This window comes from Hipposideros armiger, unplaced genomic scaffold, assembly GCF_001890085.2.
Source record: "Hipposideros armiger isolate ML-2016 unplaced genomic scaffold, ASM189008v1 scaffold_20, whole genome shotgun sequence".
Classification (NCBI taxonomy): domain Eukaryota; kingdom Metazoa; phylum Chordata; class Mammalia; order Chiroptera; family Hipposideridae; genus Hipposideros; species Hipposideros armiger.
In genome coordinates, this window is record NW_017731370.1 from 2659510 (window position 1) to 2680305 (window position 20796).

At 40.9% G+C, this 20796-nt stretch overlaps 1 protein-coding gene across 1 annotated transcript in view; it reads right to left on the reverse strand.

The window, feature by feature from the left end:
* The window catches only part of SPTLC3 (serine palmitoyltransferase long chain base subunit 3), a 150720-nt gene that overhangs the window by 49368 nt on the left and 80556 nt on the right, over positions 1-20796 (reverse strand). The window contains exon 7 of the mRNA XM_019635237.1: positions 5039-5144. Within this exon, the coding sequence (XP_019490782.1) occupies positions 5039-5144 (106 nt within the window). The remainder of the gene's footprint in view (positions 1-5038; positions 5145-20796) is intronic.

Sequence of the window (20796 nt, forward strand, 5' to 3'; positions counted from 1 at the left end):
TTTGCAGACACTCAGGGCAGCTAATTAGCCATCCTTCGCTGGGGCTGGTCTAGCTGATGTTAGGAGTCTACCCACCTGGTTTATATTTCTCTTTCTAAGATTAATGACTCTACGATACTGTTGATTTCTGGAGTTAATGCAGGGCACACACGAGTCCTAGGGAGAACTCAGCTTTTATAAAGAGTTATGTTCACTCACACTAAGTTTTCATTTTCTCATTGTGATCCAATTTGAATTGAACGTTTTGCTATAGTGGGATATTGAGTTGGTGCCTACACAGGAAAGGCTGTCTATGCTCTTCCTCTGAATTGCTGTTAAAAAATGTGTCAAAAACGATACAGAAAACAAGAACAGTGTTTTATTCTTTCTTCTTGAATGGAAGATTGTGCTTTCTTTAGATTTCAACAGAAGAAAAACAACTAAAATACAACTGTAGGTAAAGATAATTCTACCAGTTAATTTGAAGCTCTGTGCAAGGACTTGGATTATTCTTAAACCAGCAAGCCAGTGAATAATTTCTTTATATCTTTCTATTACATAATGTATTAGCTAAGTGACAAGACTCCTTTTAGAAATCTCCCTCTCACCACTTTCTCCTACACATATAAACCACATTATCCACTGGCAGAATTGGGAATTAAAGCACTGGTTTGCCAACTTACATGGTGGAAAAATCTCCTTGGTGGGCCCAAAGTATAACCCAAGAGAAGAAAAAAAGGTGGAAAGAGAGAACAAAAGGAGCTAAGACTAATTAAAAGTAGAGTAATTAGTGTTTCCTCATTCTTTTTATTTGTTTAAACCATAGAGGTATAGGTTAAAGATTAACACTGAAGTTCTCAGTCGTTAAACTTACATTATTTTGAGGAGAATGGCTTATATTCTTAGAGGTAATGGCATTCCGAGGCTTCGGCATTTGTTTATATATGGATTTTTTCAAGGGCTGGATATTATTTATTGGTTAATTTTATTTTGAAAATTTGGGCTACATTTATGATAGTTGATATCTCAGGTTATTTGGGTTGCCTCTTCCAATCTCTAGTATATTTTTGAATAATTTTGAGATTATTCAGCCACAATGAGTCAAACACTAGACTTCTTAGAGACACAAAATTAGGAGTGTGACTTGAAATGATAGTAATTTGAAATCCAAAATCATGGAGTCACGGAACTTTAGGCTTCAAGTTTCAATCTCCCTATTTTATAGATCAAGAAACTGAGCCCTTTACCTACAAGTAAAAGTCAAATGGGTGACCTCGCAGTTTCCGTGTTTATTTTCTTAGATGTGGAAAAATGAGCTGACTCTTATGTTTACATTGGGCCTGTGTCCCAGCCGGGCCACCCGGTTTGAGTCATAGCTCTGTTTCATCTCAGTTATCTATGAGGCCTCAGAGTGTCAGTGTCTTCATCCTCACAATTTCCTCAAGAGACCTGGAGAGGCTCACTCAGGATGGCACATGTGAAATGTTTAGCAGGGGTAGACACATGATAAACATGAGTTCCTTCCACTGACACCCCTTCTCCAGGTGGGTGAAAAACAAACAGCTTTACTGTGTAGACAGTTTGTTTTCCAAGCTGCAACTTCCTCAACTGAAAATAAATTTCGTGATGAAGGCAGCTATTCTTGATTGTGGGCTTACTATGGGCTGGGCTTCTGGCAACAACGAGCTTATATGATCTCATTTAACACTACAAAAGAACCCTATGGAGGGTACTCTGCTGTAAGCAGCAACACCAGGATTTGGAAGTCCCAGGCCTCCCTCCAAATCCTGACTCTTCTGTATTCTATATGTAAACAATACCTAGATGGTCTATGGATGGTGACATTATTATCATTGCTATTATTCGCATCATCACCACCATCATCATCATCACTGCTTTTGTGGAGCTCACTGACTTCTTGGCCATGGTATATGGCCTTTGCTACCTTGATACCTGCCTGAAACCTTCTGATTTGGCTGACTGCTCTCTTTGAGAGATATGAAAACATTGATTTATGTGAGCTTTCTGTGGTGAGAAGACTTTGCCCATGGCGGGAAACCACAAGCAAGAGATAAAAAATATCTGGCAGTGAAAACTCAAAGGAGGTTTCATGTAAATAGAAACACGGTATGTCTCCACAATACACCTCTAAAAAGTAGATGTGCATTTGTGAACTATCGATTTCACATTCCTAACCCTGGCCCTTTTGAAAATCTTATGGGAAATAATTTCATTTTCTGGCGATAGCATCAAGTGAGAACAAGCATATGTTCCAGAACTCTAGGCTAGCCTTATTTTACAAACGAGGAAACTGAGGCCCTGGGTGTGCTGAGGCCTGCCTAGAAAGTACCCTGCTTCCTATCTATGAATGAATCCATTTATGTCACCTTCTCATTTAAAGACAAGATTCCTGTGCAGGTGAGATAAAAGGAACCTCTCTGTGAAGGCCAGTTGAAGGGAAGTGGACATTCACTCTGTATACATCCCAGGTTAACTGAGCCGCTGGGGTAGGCTCCCACCAAAGATGGCTGCCTACAAGTCTTCCCATCCCTGTACACACAAGTCAACCCTCCCATCAAGAGGTGGGCTCTATTTCCCTTCCTTTTGAATCTGGGCTGGCCTTGTGATGTGCTTTGACCAACAGAGTGTGGCAGGAATGATGCTGTACCACTTCTGGGCCTAGCCCTTAAAAGGCTGGCAGCTTCTGCTTTGTTTCTCTTGGAAGCCAGCTGCTGCATTGGAAGGAAGCTCTGGCTATACTGCTGAATGAGAAGTGCCAAATATAGAGAAAGCACCCCACAGAAGAGAAGAGAAACAGGGACTCAGTCAACAGCCAGTACCAAGACCCCAAATATGTGAGTGAGGTCATTTTGGATGTTCCAGCCCCAGCTGAACTCCCAGTGGAATACAGCCTCATGAATTACCCTTAACCAACACCACGTGGGACAGAAGACAGCTCACAGTAGCACGGGAAATAAAAACTCGTTGCTGTGTAACCCATTATATATATTTTGGGGGGGAGTTATTATGCAGCAATAGATAATGAAACATTTCTAGTGAAGCCTAAGTTGTGGCTTGGTGCCATGCTGGCTTAGAGCCAGAAGTCCACACCTGGCTCTCATGTCCTCCTGACATCACAGTAGGACACAGAGCCAGTGTAGCTATTAATAAGCCCTGCTGCTGGAATGGTTTCTCTGTGTAAATGATGGGCATGTATGAGAGTAAAATGCTGGTAGTCCACTTAATTTCAGCCATGATCAAAGTGCTTAAAACATAACTTTCCTTTAGTGGAGCCAAGTTCTGTTTATTTGCAGTTGGGTTCTGTTTACTCTGGTTAAAGGAGATGCCCAGTCTGCTCTCCCTCAGCTGGTATGCCCTCCGGCTAGTCCAGGCCTGAGCGACAGGTGTTTAGATAAGGGCTCCCCTCCCAGGCTGGCAGCTGGCACAAATCACACAGGAAGAAAGATCCACACTTGCGGTTACGACAGCCCAGAGACAATAGGACATTATTTCCTAAAAGTAGCAAATTCAGGGCCAGTGAGTTCAATTATTCTACAGAAGGGTTTCCCAACTTCAGCACGGTTGACATTTGAGCCAGATAATTCTTTGTTGTAGGGGACTATTCTGTGAATTGTGAGATGTTTAGTAGTATCTCTGGCCTCTGCCCACTAGATGCCGATAGTGTTTTACTGCAGTTGTGACAACTGACAATTGCCCAGTGTGCCTGGGATGTGGGTGGAGAAACCACCCTGGTTGAGGACGCTGCTCTAGGGTGATCCCAGAGACTTCATAAACAGCACACACTCTCTGGCTGACCTGAGGAGGTCCTGAGAGGTGATAGAGAAGGCGGGCTACTGGAAACTTGAAATGCCAACTTTGTAACCCTGCAGTAGCATTAGGGGAACACCTAGAACGCTGATGACTGGGGCAGTAAGTACTAGAGAAAAAAATAAAATGATACTAGGGTGATGAAGAGGAAGAGGATGATTTTAAATTTGGGAGAAAGCACTTATTTTTTTCCAAAAGGGATAGAGACACGTTTCTTCTGCTGCTTGCTATTTATTCATGTAACAGAAACGTGTACACTCTGGGTCCGGTTAGATTAGCTGGCTGAAAGCAATACTACTTCTGTTCTCAAGTCTCCTTTGTAACCCACACTCCTCTTTGTTGGGCAGTTAAGCCCTCACTCTCTTCCTTTTCATATTTTTCCTTTCTATAATTATCTCATAGGAAACATCTTCCTCAGTTCCTCTAATATTAGGATTATTTGAGAACTGATTTAGGAGTGAGTAACTCTGAGATAATGTTTCCTTGACTCATGGACTAAAGCCTACAACAGAAGCCAATTTTGGCGGAAATTTCCATTTCAGTAATGATAATCAATTCAGAGAGAGAGTGAGCAAATTCACTCACAAGCTGCAATATGAAAGCACAGCTCTGAATGACTTAGTGGGTGTTTTGTCTGCTCAGCTTAAAAGAGATGGGAAATTTTAGTCTAGAGCATACCTACAGATGCTAAGACAATCTCCTTCACCCCAATACCCAAGCTCTCTACGGAGAATTGCACTGCAGGTTGAGGAAAATGAGCAGGCTTTTTGTATTCTGATGCCAATTACTGGCCAAATTCAGCAAAAAACTGCAGGTTGGGTGAACTGTCCAGTTAGGAGCATCTGGGGACCTGTCAGCAACATCTATTAAGGGACGTAAGGATAGGTAGCATTCTGAAGTTGAATCACTCAACCCCTAAAGGCCTTTAAAACTGTGGGGCAGTCAAAGGAAGTGGAAAGAATCACTGCAAGTTAGCAGTGCTCTGTGAGGGTGCTGCTGAAGGAGCCTTCATAAGCATGCCAGCCTCCAAGGTGCTCCGCCATATGTATAGACATGTAAAAAACAGGTGACCCAAGGCCTTACAGCTCACATGGATAGTTCTAGTTCAAATCCCTTCCTAATACCTATATCTAGCTCATTTTTTCCTTTAGCTAGGAGAGATCAGCCTTTCCCCATTTTTCAGCTTGCAGTGGGCCTCAGCGTGTTTAAATGCCTTCGGTTATTTACATACCTGTAGATGCCCTCTACCAGGATGAGAATCTTTTTCCAAGCTCTGCGGGTTCGAGGCTGGCCATAGATTACAGCATCTCTCAGGAGCTTTTCTAGGCTTTGCATGTCTTTAAATACAAAAAACAAACAAACAAACAAAAGGAGTCATGAGAGTGTTTTTCTTTTCCTCCCCCATTTTCTTTTTTGGGGGAGGTGCCAGACTTTTTAGGCTCAGACTGAGACCTGAACTTGCAAAGAGCAAAGCTGGAATCAGAGAACACCTGGGGGGAGAGAGGGGCCTATTTTTTAGTAAACTTGAACTCTGACAAGGTGACTAGTTGGATTTGTATGGCAGGCAGAATATCCCTCTACTGGAGGCACATGGTTTCGTAGGCTCTTAAAAGCCTCCCCTCTCCTGCCTTAACAGGGATTGAAATTCTACATTAAATGCATCTCTGAGGTATAAGCTTTATTGCCAGGTTAAAGTGAACTATGAGAGATATAATTAACTAACACTTACTAACTGTTTAGACACGAGCATGTTAGAGTTAAGCTGCGTTTGCCTGGAGTGGCAGCACTGTTGGTAGTGGTCTCATTACCTATACTTTGGGACTTTACTTTTGACATCCTCCAACTTCAGAGCTTTCAACACTTTAAGTAAGTGAAACAATTAATATTTCTTTGCAAAACATTTGGAGATTTCTGTACACATTAATAATAGCTTACAATTATTGAACCCTATCTGCATTCCTTCTAAGCACATTCTTTGTAATAACTCATTTAATCTTCTGAATGACCCTAAGGTGTTTTACAGCTTAGGAAACTGAGGCACAGAGAGGTCTGGTAAATTGTCTAAGGTCTATGATCATAAACAGCAGAGCCAGAATTTGAACCCATGCAGTCTCATACCATGACCCATATTTGTAACCAGTACATTTTACTTATGTGAGAGCCATTGTCCCTTTTCCTCAATCTCCATAGTGATGCAGAACAGGGAAGGATGAATGCCTGCTAGATTTTTCTTGTTAACTTTTGATGTCAAATATAATTAATAGTGGCTTTTCATTCATATGCAACCAGATGTAGATGATTGAGTTTTGGTTGAAAGACCTCTCTCTCTCTCTCTCTCTCTCTCTCTCTCTCTCTCTCTCTCTCTCTCTCTTTCTCTCTCTCTCTCTCTCTTTCACCTGCAAAGCTTAGAGAGAGAGAGAGAGAAAAAAAAAGGGCAGAGGTTTATGTGCATGTTTTTTCACTCATTATATTTCTAATCCATTTCTTTGCACCCCTAAGCTTTACCTTTTTGAGATTCTGAAACTGAAGTGCTTTAGATCTAGAATCCAATCTTAATTTTACAAAGATGGAAAAGATGGAGCTGCTACTGAACTGCTGACTTGACTGTTGTATAATCGTCTCTAGGCATTAGAGATCCCATTTAAAATGCTCATAGAGAAACCTAGCAAAAATAAATCTAAAACAGTACAGTCAATATTAGTTTTAGCCGCTGTACACAAAGCCCTCAGGAGGCAGGTATTCATTGGTTTATCACTGATCTATGTTCAAGTTAGCTGAGATTGTTGGTCTCAATGAAAAGCCTCTCAATTTTGTCGTTTGGTCCCCAGTCTGTGGTTGGATCTGTTTTTGGGCTTTCCCTAAAGCTGGGTGAATGCATTGGTGGCTGCCTGTCACTTTTCCACATGACAACCCTGCCACCCCCAATGAGGCCACAAAGTATTTCTTTGAGATCGAATTGTGGAGGTATGGGTGGTGTATTTTACTTGATCAAGCACATTTGAGCAAACCACATTCAGAACAACACACAATTTAAAACTTACAAATTGTTTATTTCTGTAATTTTCCATTTAATATTTCAGATCATGGTTGATTGAAGGTAACTGAAACTGAGGAAAGTGAAACCGTGGGTAAGGGGGAACTACTATAGTTACTTAATGCAATCTCAAAAAGCCCTTCCTGATCTATCCTCCGCCTATTTTCCTGACAGTTTCTCAATGTTCCCCAACACAGCTTCCCAACTCTCCTTTATGCTTTTCCCCTCTCGTCTGTCTGGAGAATTCCCACTCATCACTCAAGCCTCAGCTCAAACTCCTCTGGCTTATACTACAGAATTTCTTTTTTCTTGGTGTCCCTGATGACTCCTCTATTCTTTCTTAAGCTCTCATCAGGTTTCCCATTATTTGATTTCATGTCTTTCATCCACAGAAGGCAGGGACCTTATCTTTCCCTAGAGCCAAATCTATGTGTGAGAATCGAGTCAGTTGTCTTTTCACAGAACAAAATGTAGACCAGGAAACAGGAAAGAGAAGGATGCTTTTGGATCTAAGTAAGAATTATTAGATAAGCCTCATATCTGCAGTAATATTTCTTTAATTATAATATTTTTTGCTTTTGCTTTGAAGAGTTTCTCTTCACAGATGCAGCGTGTTTTATTGACACTATATCATTAACCACTAGAGGGCAGCCAAGAAAACAAAAAGCCGCTTTCTTGAGAATTTCAGGGATAATAACCTTGACCTGCATGGACATCTTGTTTTTGCTTTAGGATGGGTTCCTAAGATGTTGAAGGTACTGATGTGACTGGAGGGAACCAGTTCCCTTTTCTATAATCTACCACAAGCCTGTTAGTCTCTGAATGAAATTAAAGAGATGACAATATAAGTATTTCTGTTTATTGTTTTTATTTCTGGGACTTGAAATTTATGAGTTTTTGTACAGAAATGACACATGATGAGGGGCCGGCCGAGCGGCACATTGGTTAAGAGCTGGCTTGGGACCCCAGCTCTGAGCAGCCGGGCCCTGGTTTGGATCCCACCTGAGGGCCAGTGACACTGCCCTCTACAGCTAAGATGGTGAACAACAGCTCAATGTGGAGCTGGGCTACCTGCCACAGAATAGGCTGCAGCCCCTGCTGCAGTGGGCTGCCATAAGCTACCGTGAGTGGCCAGCAGCCAGAGTGAGCGGCCGGCAGCCAGTGTGAGCTGCCAAGAGCCACTGTGAGCCGCCGTCCAGAGGCCGGCAACCGATCTGCCTCATTCAGGAAGAGCACAATGATCATACCAACATGGGCCAGTGAAGTGACGTCCTCCACAACTACACTGAAGAACAAAAGGACAGCAACTTGTCTGTTCCCTTTCCCCAATTCCCCAACGCTGTTCCCCTCCCCCAACTCCCCAATAAAATCTTTAAAAACAAAGAAATGACATATGATGAGTATGTTGAAATGCCATATTAATAAAAACAAACCCAGATGAACTAAATTAGCAATTATTTAAAAATGAGTATTCTAAGATTTTGAAAAATCTAAGATGCAGAGATTATTGTATTGTTTATGCAATAAAAAAAGTCAGACATATTACTGGCTTAGTCCAGGATTTAGTTAAAAGTGGACACCACTAAAGAGAAGAGGATTTTCTCTCCATTTTTAAAGTAACAAGCAGGGCCTGAAAACAAGCCTGCAAATGGCCATGATGTGGTTTATGCATTCGGCAGATGGAAGTGAGAGGAATCCTGTGGCCGGGAGCTCATCATGTTCGATGTGAATGGCCAGTTCCATGGGGAGAGGCTTTTGGTGGAACTTCACAAAATCCCTGGTGTCCACACGCTGGGGTCTCTGAGCAGAGGGAAAATCAATCAGCCATTTTTTCCCCTGCAGGGGACAAACTCACTGGCCGCTTAGAATCACAGAAACTAGACAGAGAAAGGGATGGCTTCACTCAGCATGGGATTCTGGACCCATGTTAGCATCTGCTAGTTTCTCTCTCATTCTCAGGGTCTTGCTCTATCATGCTACAGCGTGTGCGTCACAGACGCACAGGGTTCAAGGGATTGTGGCTTCCGTTCTGCAGGCCTTATGGGATTCTACTATTTCAGCAAGCGACATGGTACCATCTGCAAGGGATTTTTAAATAATGATGCTTATTAAAGCACATATACTTGCATTATGTTAATCCTCATGACACCTCTGAGAGGTAGGGAAGAATGATTAGGCGTCTGTTTCTTCAGGTGAGCAAACTAATGCCAGAAGATTTGTAAAACCAACAACCAAAAGGAAAAAAAAAAGAGAAACATCCCAAATGCAAACAAACCAGTTCCTTGTTAGTGTATAAAGAAAACTCTGAGATATGGCAATTAAAAGGATAAATTTGACACCATCAAGGCACACATACATGGTGCTATTGTAAAGTTATGACACACTATGGACTTGTAATACTCACAAATTTGAGTATCAACAATGCCTTAGACATTTTTTTTGCCACTGAGTCTGGCTCACCAAAGCAATTTCCTTTGGTTTGTGAAGGGCGGAGAGGAGCAAGTTGGTATGATTGGTGGTGAGCATTTAGCTATCAAAAATGAAAGTATGGAAGCCATGTTCCAGTGACTGGTACAAAGCAAGTCCTGGTTGACCACAGGCATGGGTAACTGGATTGCTGAATTACTAAATACCCAGAATAACCCAACCAGGTGCCAAGAACTACAATCAGGTTTAGGTAACAAATACACTTGGAGAGCCTGTTCCTAGGCCTGTGCTTAAATTCAAAGCTCTGATAATATCAGCAAGCCTTTGGGATCTGGAGAAGCCTCAGATAAGGTTCTATGAAAAGAGGGAACAAGGAAACACGGAAGCCAGCCAAAATCTCACCAGGAAGGTTGGGTGTAATTCAGAGTATCTTCCTGAAGACAAGAACTGGGTATTTGATTTCATTCGCACTTTGCTGTCCAGTGACAACACTGTTTCTTGTGCCATGTCTGCCTCCTTCCTCTTCTCTTATGCAACTGAGATTTGTTGAGACATGAAACTTCTCTCATTGCCCATCCCTTCACACCCTACCTTTCTCTGGATCCAGGGCCCATGATTGTGTTTGGTTGAAGGCCAGCCTCCATTTTCTATATGCTGCCCAGTGTAGTTGGTCGTTCATTCTTTGTCATTACATTTAGATACTCATACACCCTCTGGTTCTCTGTTCATGGGCTGCTGACCAGAAATACATTCATGTTTGCACATGATAAGCACTCAACAATTATTGCTTAAATGAAAAGATGGTTGGATGATGAAGAAATTCTACTCATTATTCTAATTCCTTGCTCCTCATCTTTTCTCCCATTCCTCATTTCTTTGAAGATATCCAGTTTAATCCTTCAATATTGAAATGTTAAGCAATAAGTATTAAATAACTGTGGACGATGATAAAGAAATTACTTTACTTTTAAAATGGGGGTAGGGGACTGACTCCTTGTTTAGCTTTTGGGGGAAAACATAATCATAACGGCCAACTTTGGCAAGCAAAGCAAATATTTTCTCAAAGTCACATTTATAGAGTCTCTTCCACAAGACCAATTAGAGCATTTCTGATGCACTGAAAATTTGGTGCTTTAAGCTCTCCAAAACAATTTTGGCAAATATTTTGGTTCAGGTTTCCCTGATGGTTCAGGAAATATGTGGGCAGTTGGTAGACAGCCTTTGTTTGGTAGGTCAAAGAAGCAAATGATCTTGGAAGAGTGCAAAAGGCAGCTGGGAGCAGGGGACCTGGGCTGGGTTTAAGAATGTGAGGCAGGTGCTAGGGCAGGGCCTGTGTACCTTGGGGAGGGTTTGGTCATACCTGCAACCTCTGACTTTGGGGAATGGGATGAAGGGCAGACAGAGCCTGAAGTATGGGCACAGAGTGTCCTATGCACTCAGGCTCTGGGCGCAATGCATCAATCATGTAAGGCTTTGATCCTCAGAGGGAGGCCCTTAGGATTAGACCAAGTACTGAGACGGGATTCCTAAATGAGTGGCGTCAATGTAGGAAGATGAGATGTGATTCAGGGTACAATATGAGAGCTCAGGTGTCAGTGCTAGGATCCTGCATCTCAGGTTAGGGTGTCAGCAAAGGCAACCAGAGTGAGTGCTGGCTCCATTTACTGGACCCAACTGTCCTGACTCAAGGAGAGTTGCATGGGAGATGGAGGCTACTAAGTATTGTCCGCAACACTATCCAGCGGGAGGCAGGGCATGGAAAAGGCAGGGAAAGGACGTAAAGTGCATTGTGCTTAAAAATGGGGGACTCTGGGGCCGGCTGAGTGGTGCTTTGGTTAAGAGTTGGCTTCGGAGTGCCAGCTCTGAAGCAGCAGGGCCCTGGTTTGGATCCCACATGAGGGCCAGTGACGCTGCGCCCTCTATAGCTAAGATGGTGAACAACAGCTTGACCTGGAGCTGGGCTACTGTGAGTCGCTTGTGACGGCGTAGGCTGCAGTGGGGCTGCAGTGGGCTGTCATGAGCTACCGTGAGTGCCTGGCAGCCAGCGTGAGTGGCTGTCCAATGGCCAGCGAGTGACTCCCTCACCTGGGAAGAGCGCAATGATCATAACACCAATATGGGCCAGTGAAGCGACGTCCTCCACAATTAGACCGAAGAACAAAAGGACAGCAACTTGTCTGTTCCCCTTCCCCAATTCCCCAATGCTGTTCTCTTCCCCCAATTCCCCACTAAAATCTTTAAAAAAATGGGGACTCTGAAGTCAGACCTCTTTGGTTTAAATCCCAGCTCTGCCTCTTTCTAGCTCTATGTCTCTAAACAATTTACTTCACCACTTTGTGCCTCTGTTTCTTCATCTATAAAAGGGGCATAATCATAGCAGGTGCTTCCTTGTGTAGTTGTGAGTCTAAAATGAGTTAGTGCATATAAAAGGCTCACTATGGCGAGGATTCAATATGTTACTTATTATTGAAAGATACAGAGGCGATAGCTGTATTTATTAAAGTAAATAACCTACTTCGGGAGCCTAAGTCATACCATGAGATCTAAAAGGTCATGGTTTATAAAGTATTCTAAGTGGTGTTTATAGGTCTGACCTTCCACTCAAACAGCCCTCACGAGTCCTCGTTGTGCAGACGAGGTGGGGCTCAGAGTTTTTCTACAAACACTACACTCTTTGTTCTTCCTCCTCTTGGCCTTTAAATGCTTCTAGGTAGAGTCTTGATTTATCTTCTCCACTTTTTTTTTTTTTCAAACCATTCCAAATTCTTGGCCTTCCCAGCTTGCTGACCTCATGGCAACTCTCCTAGCTGAAAAGACTGCTTCTCCTCTTCGAGGCTAACTCAAGAAACCCTGTGTGGCTCACTTGAGGACAGAGATGGCCTACAGCCTCACTGAGCTCTGTGTGGTCCTGTACCAACAGCATCATCGTCACCTGGAAACTTGTCAGAAATGCAGAAGCTCAGGTTCCATCCCACATCTACAGAGTCTACACTTTAATAAGACCCCCAGTGACTCCTGTGTACATTAAAGTTTGAGAAACATTGCTCATATATATTTACCAGTAAAGCAAACAGATCCAGGGGAAAAAGTAACTCAGTCTTGATATATTCAAATCTCTAAAAAAAGATGTTGACTTTTCCAGAGAGTTAGAACTTACCCAAGGGTTTGACGCCCTGGCATGCTCATGGTGGTAATACACTCAGCCCAAGCCCAGGGGATGTGTTTACCAAAGGCACAGAAGTGTCCCAAGGGGTTCTGGCCCATTTCCTCAAACATCAAAATCCTAGTGGAGATCAAACTTCTTGGTCCTTGGTTGGAGCTGACGTCTTCGCTTAGGTGGTTCAATGGGGATGGAGAGTCTGTTTTGTGCCACCCAATGAGTCACAAAAGTAAACTAAGGATTGGCTATTTCACTGAAGCTGCCAACAGTAGAAAACACAAGGAGAGGTTCTTACACAAGGACCACAGCTCTCTGGGTCCTACATGTGGCCTTGCAATAGCTGGATTAAGTAAGTAAGAGTGTTAGCAACACTCTTACAGTGCTGTACATACTCTGCCTGTATCCCTCAGCTCAGTTCCTTATTGCAAACACAGGCCATTCTTGGTCCAAGAGCTTGCTTTTCTTTGCTTTTTTTTTGGGGGGGGGGAGGGTATGGAAGCAAATTCAGCCTCAGTAGGGATAGCCCCACTGAGTGGAAATTGTTGGATAAAAATACCCTATCTCACTCTTGAGGTGGATTACACTGAGGTATGTCTATACTGGCACCTAGTCGGATTGAGCTCCAGTTGCCTGTTGTGGTAACTTGCTTGACAACACACCCTTTTTTGGCTGCCTTCCCTGCTCTGTCTCCATTTCCTGCTCACCTGCTTCCTGGGCTCACTTCCTATATAAGTGACTTGCACTCAAACCCTTGTCTCAGGGTCTGCTCCTGGGAGAAGTGAACCAAGAAAAGAGCAACAGACTTGGGTTTCAGTTTTGACTTTCATCATTTGTCACCTATGTGACCTTGAGTGGGTCATTTAATCATTTTGATGATTGGTTTTGTTTTAATAAGTGAGGATAATGAAGATAACTATGAATTCGAGTTTTTGTTAAAATTAAATGAACTGGTTATTTAAAGGGCTTAATGTAGTGCCTGGCACAGGTGAATGCTGAATAAATAATAGTTGTGATCTCAGTAATTGTCCACACTCGCTATCCAGGAAGAAGTAATCCATGGTGATAAAGGATAACTGAGCACATACCCAGTTTCCTTGGAGAGTAGACTTTGGGTGTTCTGATTTTGTTTCCTTTCAGAACTTTTTCTGTTTAGGCTTGTCTGTTCCTTGTTCTGATTTTGTGGGAAACAGAGAAAGGGAAATGATGAATAGCTTGAAATTTGTGGTCAAGCCTGTTCCCAAAGGATTCAAAGTTTATTATGATGGTCTGAATAGGTTTAACTGCACCTTAGGTGTATTTTTCCCATATAGAATTTTAAAATTAAAGGGTTTAGAATTTTGAATCACTTATAGTTGCTCTAAATAATAAAGGGTATCCTCTGGTGCTGATCTACATAAAATAGAACTTCCTCTTCTCCAAAAGTAAAGGGAGTAAGGTGTAAATGGAGGATGTTAGGTGGATATAAATCCAGGGGAGCAAAACATGTGTAGAGTTGTATGAAATCCCATAATCCTGACATTTAAGAACATTCTGCTTTAGGTGGCCATCCTCAAGAACCCATCTCACAAGCTATTAAAACCTCTCTGGACTGGTTGCCTGCCTTATACACACTCAGGAAGGCAAATTTACGTCTCTTCAGATCCTTACACAATCTCCACATTATCATTCCAATCTGTGTGGATGCATATTAAGGATTAAAGCATCATTGTTTACCGAGAGATTTAGTATCCTGGGACTAGCAGAGCAGGAAAGACAGCCAGCATATTATAACTCCATTTAATTCTTTCCTCTCCATATACCTTCTCATTCTCTCACTTCTCAAGTAAGAAATCTGTAGGTAAGGACCCCGGAGGTAACCCTGCTCTTAAAGGTGGATGTTTTTGTGAATAAATACTACAGTAGAGAGAATATGTTCATACGCAAAAGTCATATTGAGCATGTTAGTGAGTGGGAGCAGGCTTTGTGTATCTGAAGATGAAAGCATATTAGTTTCCTATTGCTGCTGTAAGAAATTAGCACAAACTCATTGGCACAGAAACAACAAAATTTATTATAGTTCTGGAGTCCAGAAATCTGAAATGGGTCTTACTGAGCTAAAATCAAGGGGTTGGTAGGGCTGCTTTCTTTTCTGGAAGCTCTAGCACAGAATCCATTTTCTTGTTTTTTTTTCCAGCTTCTCTAGAAGCTTCAGGCATTCCTTAACTTGTGGCTTTCTTGCATTTTCAAAGTTAAAAATGGCCATTAAAAATGGTCTTTTTCATATCACATCACATCTCTCTGATGCTCTTTTAAAATTTTTTTATTAAATGTATTGGGGTAACATTGGTTAATAAAATTACATAGGTTTCAAGTGTATAATTCTATTGCATTGTGTGTTTACCACCCAGAGACAAATGCCCTTCTGTCACCATATATTTGACCCCCTTACCCTTTTCTACCTCTCCCCACTTCCCCCTTTCCCTCTGGTAACCACCATACTGTTGTCTGTGTCTATGTGTTTTTGTTTGCTTGTTTGTCTTATTCATTTGTTGCTTTCAGTTTTGTATCCCACAAATGAGTGAAATCATATGGTTCTTGGCTTTTCCCATATGACTTATTTCAATTAGCATGATATTCTCAAGATTCATCCATGCTGTTGCAAATGGCAGTATTTCATCAAGATTCATCCATGCTGTTGCAAATGGCAGTATTTCATCTTTTCTTATGGCTGAGTAATATTCCATTATATATATATATATATATATATGTATATATATATATATATATGCATGTGTGTATATATAGACACATATATATGTATGTGTGTGTATATATATATATGCTGCCAAAATATGTGTACACATTTTAAGAAAAGGAAAACTATATTAAAATTGTAATACTCAATATATACCGATAACAAAAGATGAATACAAGTCACATTTGTTTTCTGCAATTATAAGAGGCACTCAAAGTGGTTACTGTCAGTGTAATTTTAATAGTTTTTTCCTTTCTTAAAATGTGTATACACTTTTTTGGCACCCTCTGTATATATATCACATCTTCTTTATCCAATCACCTATCAAAGGACACTTTGGTTGTTCACATGTCTTGGCTATTGTGAATAATGCTGCCATGAACATAGGGGTATACATATCTTCACAGATAAATGTTTTCAGATTTTTGGGGTAGATACCCAGAAGAGGGATTGTTGGGTCATATGGTAATTCTAGTTTTATTTTTTTTGAGGAACTTCCATACTGTTTTGCACAGTGGCTGTAACAGTTTACATTCCCATCAGCAGTGTATGAGGGTTCCTTTTTCTTCACAACCTCTCCAACTCTTGTTATTACTTGTCTTGTTGATAAGTCATTCTAACAGGTGTGAGATGCTATCTCATTGTGGTTTTGACTTGCATTTCCCTAATAGCTAGTGTATTCAGCATCTTTTCATATCTGTTGGCTTTATTTTTAAGATTTTTTTTAATTGGGGAATTGTGGGATTGGAACAGCACTGGGGAATTGGGGGAAGGGGAACAGACAAGTTGCTGTCCTTTTGTTCTTCAGTCTAGTTGTGGAGGACGTTGCTTCACTGGCCCAAGTTGGCACCATCATTGTGCTCTTCCTGGGTGAGGCAGATCAGTCGCTGGCTTCTGGATGGCCGCTCACTGCAGCAGCTGGCCGCTCACGCTGACTGTTGGATACACATGGTAGCCCATGGCAACCCACTGCAGCAGGGGCTGCAGCCTATGCCATCGCCAGCGTTGGTGACTCACGGCAGCCCAGCTCCAGGTTGAGCTGTTGTTCAGCATCTTAGCTATAGAGGGCAGTGTCACTGGCCCTCATATGTGGGATCTGAACTGGGGGCCTCTGGTGTCCCAAGCCAACTTTTAACCAACGGGCCACTTGGCCGGCCCTATCTGTTGGCTTTTGTATGTCTTCTTGGGACAAATGTCTGTTCAGATTTTCTGCCCATTTTTAATGTTTTATTATTTATTTATTTATTATTTATTTATTTTAGCTGAGCCATCCTGCCACCTGTTGGCAGCTCAGCTTGGGCTGGAACTTGAACCAGTGTGACCCTGTTGCTCAGAGCTCGCACTCTTGAGCGAGCTCTTAACCAACTGAGCCACTCAGCCGGCCCTCTGCCCATTTTTTAATTGGATTATTTGCTTTTTGTTGTTAAGTTTTATGAGTTCTTTATATATTTTGAATATTAGTCCCTATCAGAGGTCTTGCTTGAAAATATCTTCTCCCATTTGGTTGGTTGCCTCTTTGTTTTATCAATGGTTTCTTTTGCTGTGCAGAAGCTTTTTAGTTTGATGTAGTCCCAATCACTTATTTTTGCTTTTACTTCCCTTGACTTTGAGGTCAAATTCATAAAATCCTCTTCAATACCAAGGTCCATAAGTTTAATACCTATGTTTTCTTCTATGTAATTTTATTGTTTCAGGTCTTACATTTAGCTCTTTGATCCATTTCGAGTTAATTTTTGTGTATGGTGACAAATAACAGTCTAGTTTCATTCTTTTACATGTTGCTTTCCAATTTTCCCAGCAGCATTTGTTGAAAAGACTTTCTTTTCTTCATTGTATGTTCTTGCTTCTTTGCTGGAAATTATTTGCCCATATATATGTGGGATTATTTCTGGACTCTCAGTTCTGTTTCATTGGTCTGTGTGTCTGTTTATCTACCACTACCATGCTGTTTTGATTATTTTTGCTTTATAGTATATGTTGACCAAGGCCAGAGGTATCATACTCTTTGACACTCTTCTGCTTCCCTTTTCCACAGTTAAGGAGCCCTCTATTAGACTGGACCCATGAAGATAATCTCTTTATCTTAAGGTTAGCTGAGAGCAACCTTGATTCCATCTGCCACCTTAATCTTCCTTTGCCACATAATGTAATACATTCACATGTTCTGGGAATTAGTACATGGACATATCTGGGGGCCATTATTTTACATACTATAGAAGCAAAAGAGTAACAGCAATTCATACATAATAGAAATTGGATGATGGACTTCTGACTCTTGCTGCACGTAGTTGTCTATGAGTTGGGAAGGGCAGCCTTTATACAGATAGTTCCAGGTTTCATGACTGAGCAGTTGTATGATCTTGGACAAGTTGTTTAGTACCTCTGAGCCTGACTATCCTCATTTGTTAACTAGTATCTGCCTCATGGGGTTGTCCACAGGACTAAATAAGTACATAAGAGAAGGTCATTAGCTCAGCATCTGGCACAGATTATATTCTCAATAAGTGCTACTTGCTGGCATAAAATAACCACAGCTCACATTTATTATAAAGATATAGATAAGAACTATTATCTGTTTTCTGAGTATACAAAGGGAGGGCATGAAGAATAAATTATTGCATGTTTTAAGAGCTTTATAAAATTGGAAGATAAAATGAAACTCTTGAATTATAATTTCAGCAAATTTAAATCCTTTAAATTTAAGGCTTTAAAACAAAATTTGATTTACAAATAATTTCAAACTTAGAAAAATTGCAATAAGAATACTACAAAGAACACCCATATACCCTTTACCCAGATTCATCTACTAACACTTTATGCCATTTACTTCATTACTCTATCATCTATCTATCTATCTATCTATCTATCTATCTATCTATCTATCTATCTATCATCATCTATCGTGAGTTATTAATCTGTCCATCTATCTCAGTGGATAAATGTGTGTGCACACACATATACTCTGAATTTGGACTAAGTTGTATATATCATGGCCCTTACTCCTAAACATTTTAGTGTGTCTTCTCTAAAAATAAAGGCATTCTCTTATAAGACTACAGCAGGTGTCAGCAAACTTTTTCTGTACAGGGCCATATAATAATATTTTAGACTTTGTCTCTGTCACAGATTCTTCTTTGTTTTTTATACAACCCTTTAAAATGTAACTATTCTTATCTAGTATTATCTAACCTACTGCACATATTCCACTTTTGTAAATTGGCCCAGTAACGTCCTTGATAGCATTTTTCTATCGCCTTCTGAAGCCAGTCTAGGATCAGGTATTGCACTTCGTTGTCATGGCTTTTTAGAATCCTTTAATCTGGACCATCTCCTCAGCCTTTCTTTGTATTTTATGATATTAATGTTTACATTATTCTTTTATCTTTTTTTAAATAGGACTCTTAATTTGGGTTGTCTAATGATCAAATTCAGTGTTCTGAACTGAATACTATGCAAGTGATGTTAAGTCCTTCTCAGAGTATCACACATAGAGATACATGATGTTCATCTGCCCCTCACTAATGACATTTCAGCTGTCTAGATGTTGTCTGATTTCTCCTTGATACAATTACTGTGTTTTCCTTTGGGCATAATTTCAATGGAATCATTATCCTGAAATTGGAATCTGAAGGAGGGGATATGGAATAGCTGTATACGGTGGCATATGCTGGACCAGGAGAAGCAGGTTGAACTACTCTGTGTCCCAGGAGCAATTACTGAGTAGTTGGAATGAATGGAAAGACTCACGCTGTGGCCAAAATGCATCAGCTTTTTTTGACATTTAAAATAAAGTTGTTTTGTAAGGCTCTGCTTAAAAATTTTTCCCCATTGTATGGTTTTGGCTAACTCATTTATATTTTATATTTGTGTTAGAACAAAATTATTGAAATAACCTGCACTGATATGTTCATGTTGTTGCATCCACTCCATATATTCACGATAATAACAAGATTTTTGATAACTGTGTGTGGAACTGAAATGTGAATGATGATTACCTCTTCTCTTCATATTTTAGCCTCAGCCAATAGAAAAAGAAGCACTTCTAACCACCTCTGCTACACACACCCCCAAAAAGAAGTTACTAATATGGTGGTTCAAGGCTTGACTTCCATGGGAAACTGTATCTCAAGAAGCATTTCCTAAATAAAATCCTGTTTCACTTCCTGGCCTTTATGCTGCAGGCTCTTGGGTTTCTTGTCTTCATTAGACCAAGAATGGTTTGTCTTCCAACTTTTCCTATTTTGGCTTCATTGCTAGTGACTGGATGAGTAAAGTAGTTGGGTGAAAGGACTCAGGCTTTGCTGAGCCATTCACTTCAGAATAAGCCATTCATTCTAGATTCAAGGGAGGAGGATGTAGGAAGTCACACTTGGCTGTCCAGCTTCAGCCGCAACAATGGAGGCCAGAGACGCTATGGAGGTAAGGTATGACAACTAAGTTTGTGAACTCATCCTAGAAAAAGTGCTATATACCTCATCACTAAATATTGTCATGGTCACCTTTGAAGTACTCCCCTTGGGAAGCTATGCACTGAAGCCAGCACCTAGTTCACCCTTCAAACTAATTTTGGTTCTCTTTTTCTGTAATGGCCATCAGAGCTATTGTTGTATTACCCTTGATGTCCTGAATGTCATCAAAATGTCTTCCTCTCAATATTTCCTTTATTTTGGGGTAAAGAAAGAAGTCATTGGAGGCCAGATCAGGTGAGTAGGGAGGGTGTTCCAATACAGTTATTTGTTTACTAGCTAAAACCTCCCTCACAGATAGTGCCCTGTGAGCTGGTGCATTGTTGTGATGCAAAAGCCATGAATTGGTGAAAAGTTCAGGTCGTCTAACTTTTTCACACAACTTTTTGAGCACTTCCAAATAGTATACTTGGTTAATTGTTTGTCCAGTTGGTACAAATTCATAATGAATAATCCCCTCTGATATCAAAAAAAGTTAACAACATCGTTTTGACTCTTGATTTGGACTGACAGTAATTTTTTGGTTGTGGAGAATTGGCTGACTTTCATTGTGCACTTTGACACTGTTTCAGGGTCCTATTGGCACATCCATGTTTCATTTCCAGAAAAAAACATGGTCCAAAACATTGTCTTGGCTCTCCAAAATGTCTTGGCAAACTTCAAATCTCCTTTGCTTTTGTTCATCAGTGAGCTTTTTAAAGACCATTTTTGCACACATTTTTCTCCTGCCAAGATTTTCAGTTAAGATTTTCCTAACTGTTTCTCTATCTATGTTTACTCGGTCTGCTATGCTTCTCACAGTCAGCTGATGATTTTGATGCACAATTCGATGAATTTTTGCAAAGTTTTCATCAGTTCTGCTACTTCCTGGCTGCCCTGACCTCTCTTCATCAGTGATGGGTTCTCTCCCCTCAGAAAAGCATTTAATCCATTTGTACAATGCCATTTGTTCATGGCATTATCCCCATAAACTTAGACTAACATGTCCCTGATTTCACTTCCATTCTTGCCAAGTTTAAAAATAAATGTAATGTTTGTTCATTGCTCTAATTCAAGCTCAGCCATTATGGCAAAGGTTCACAAAAACGAGCAACAACAAGAATTAACGTCACTCAGCAAGACACCGCCACACAACATGAACACAGCTGTGAGACACTGATATACAAGG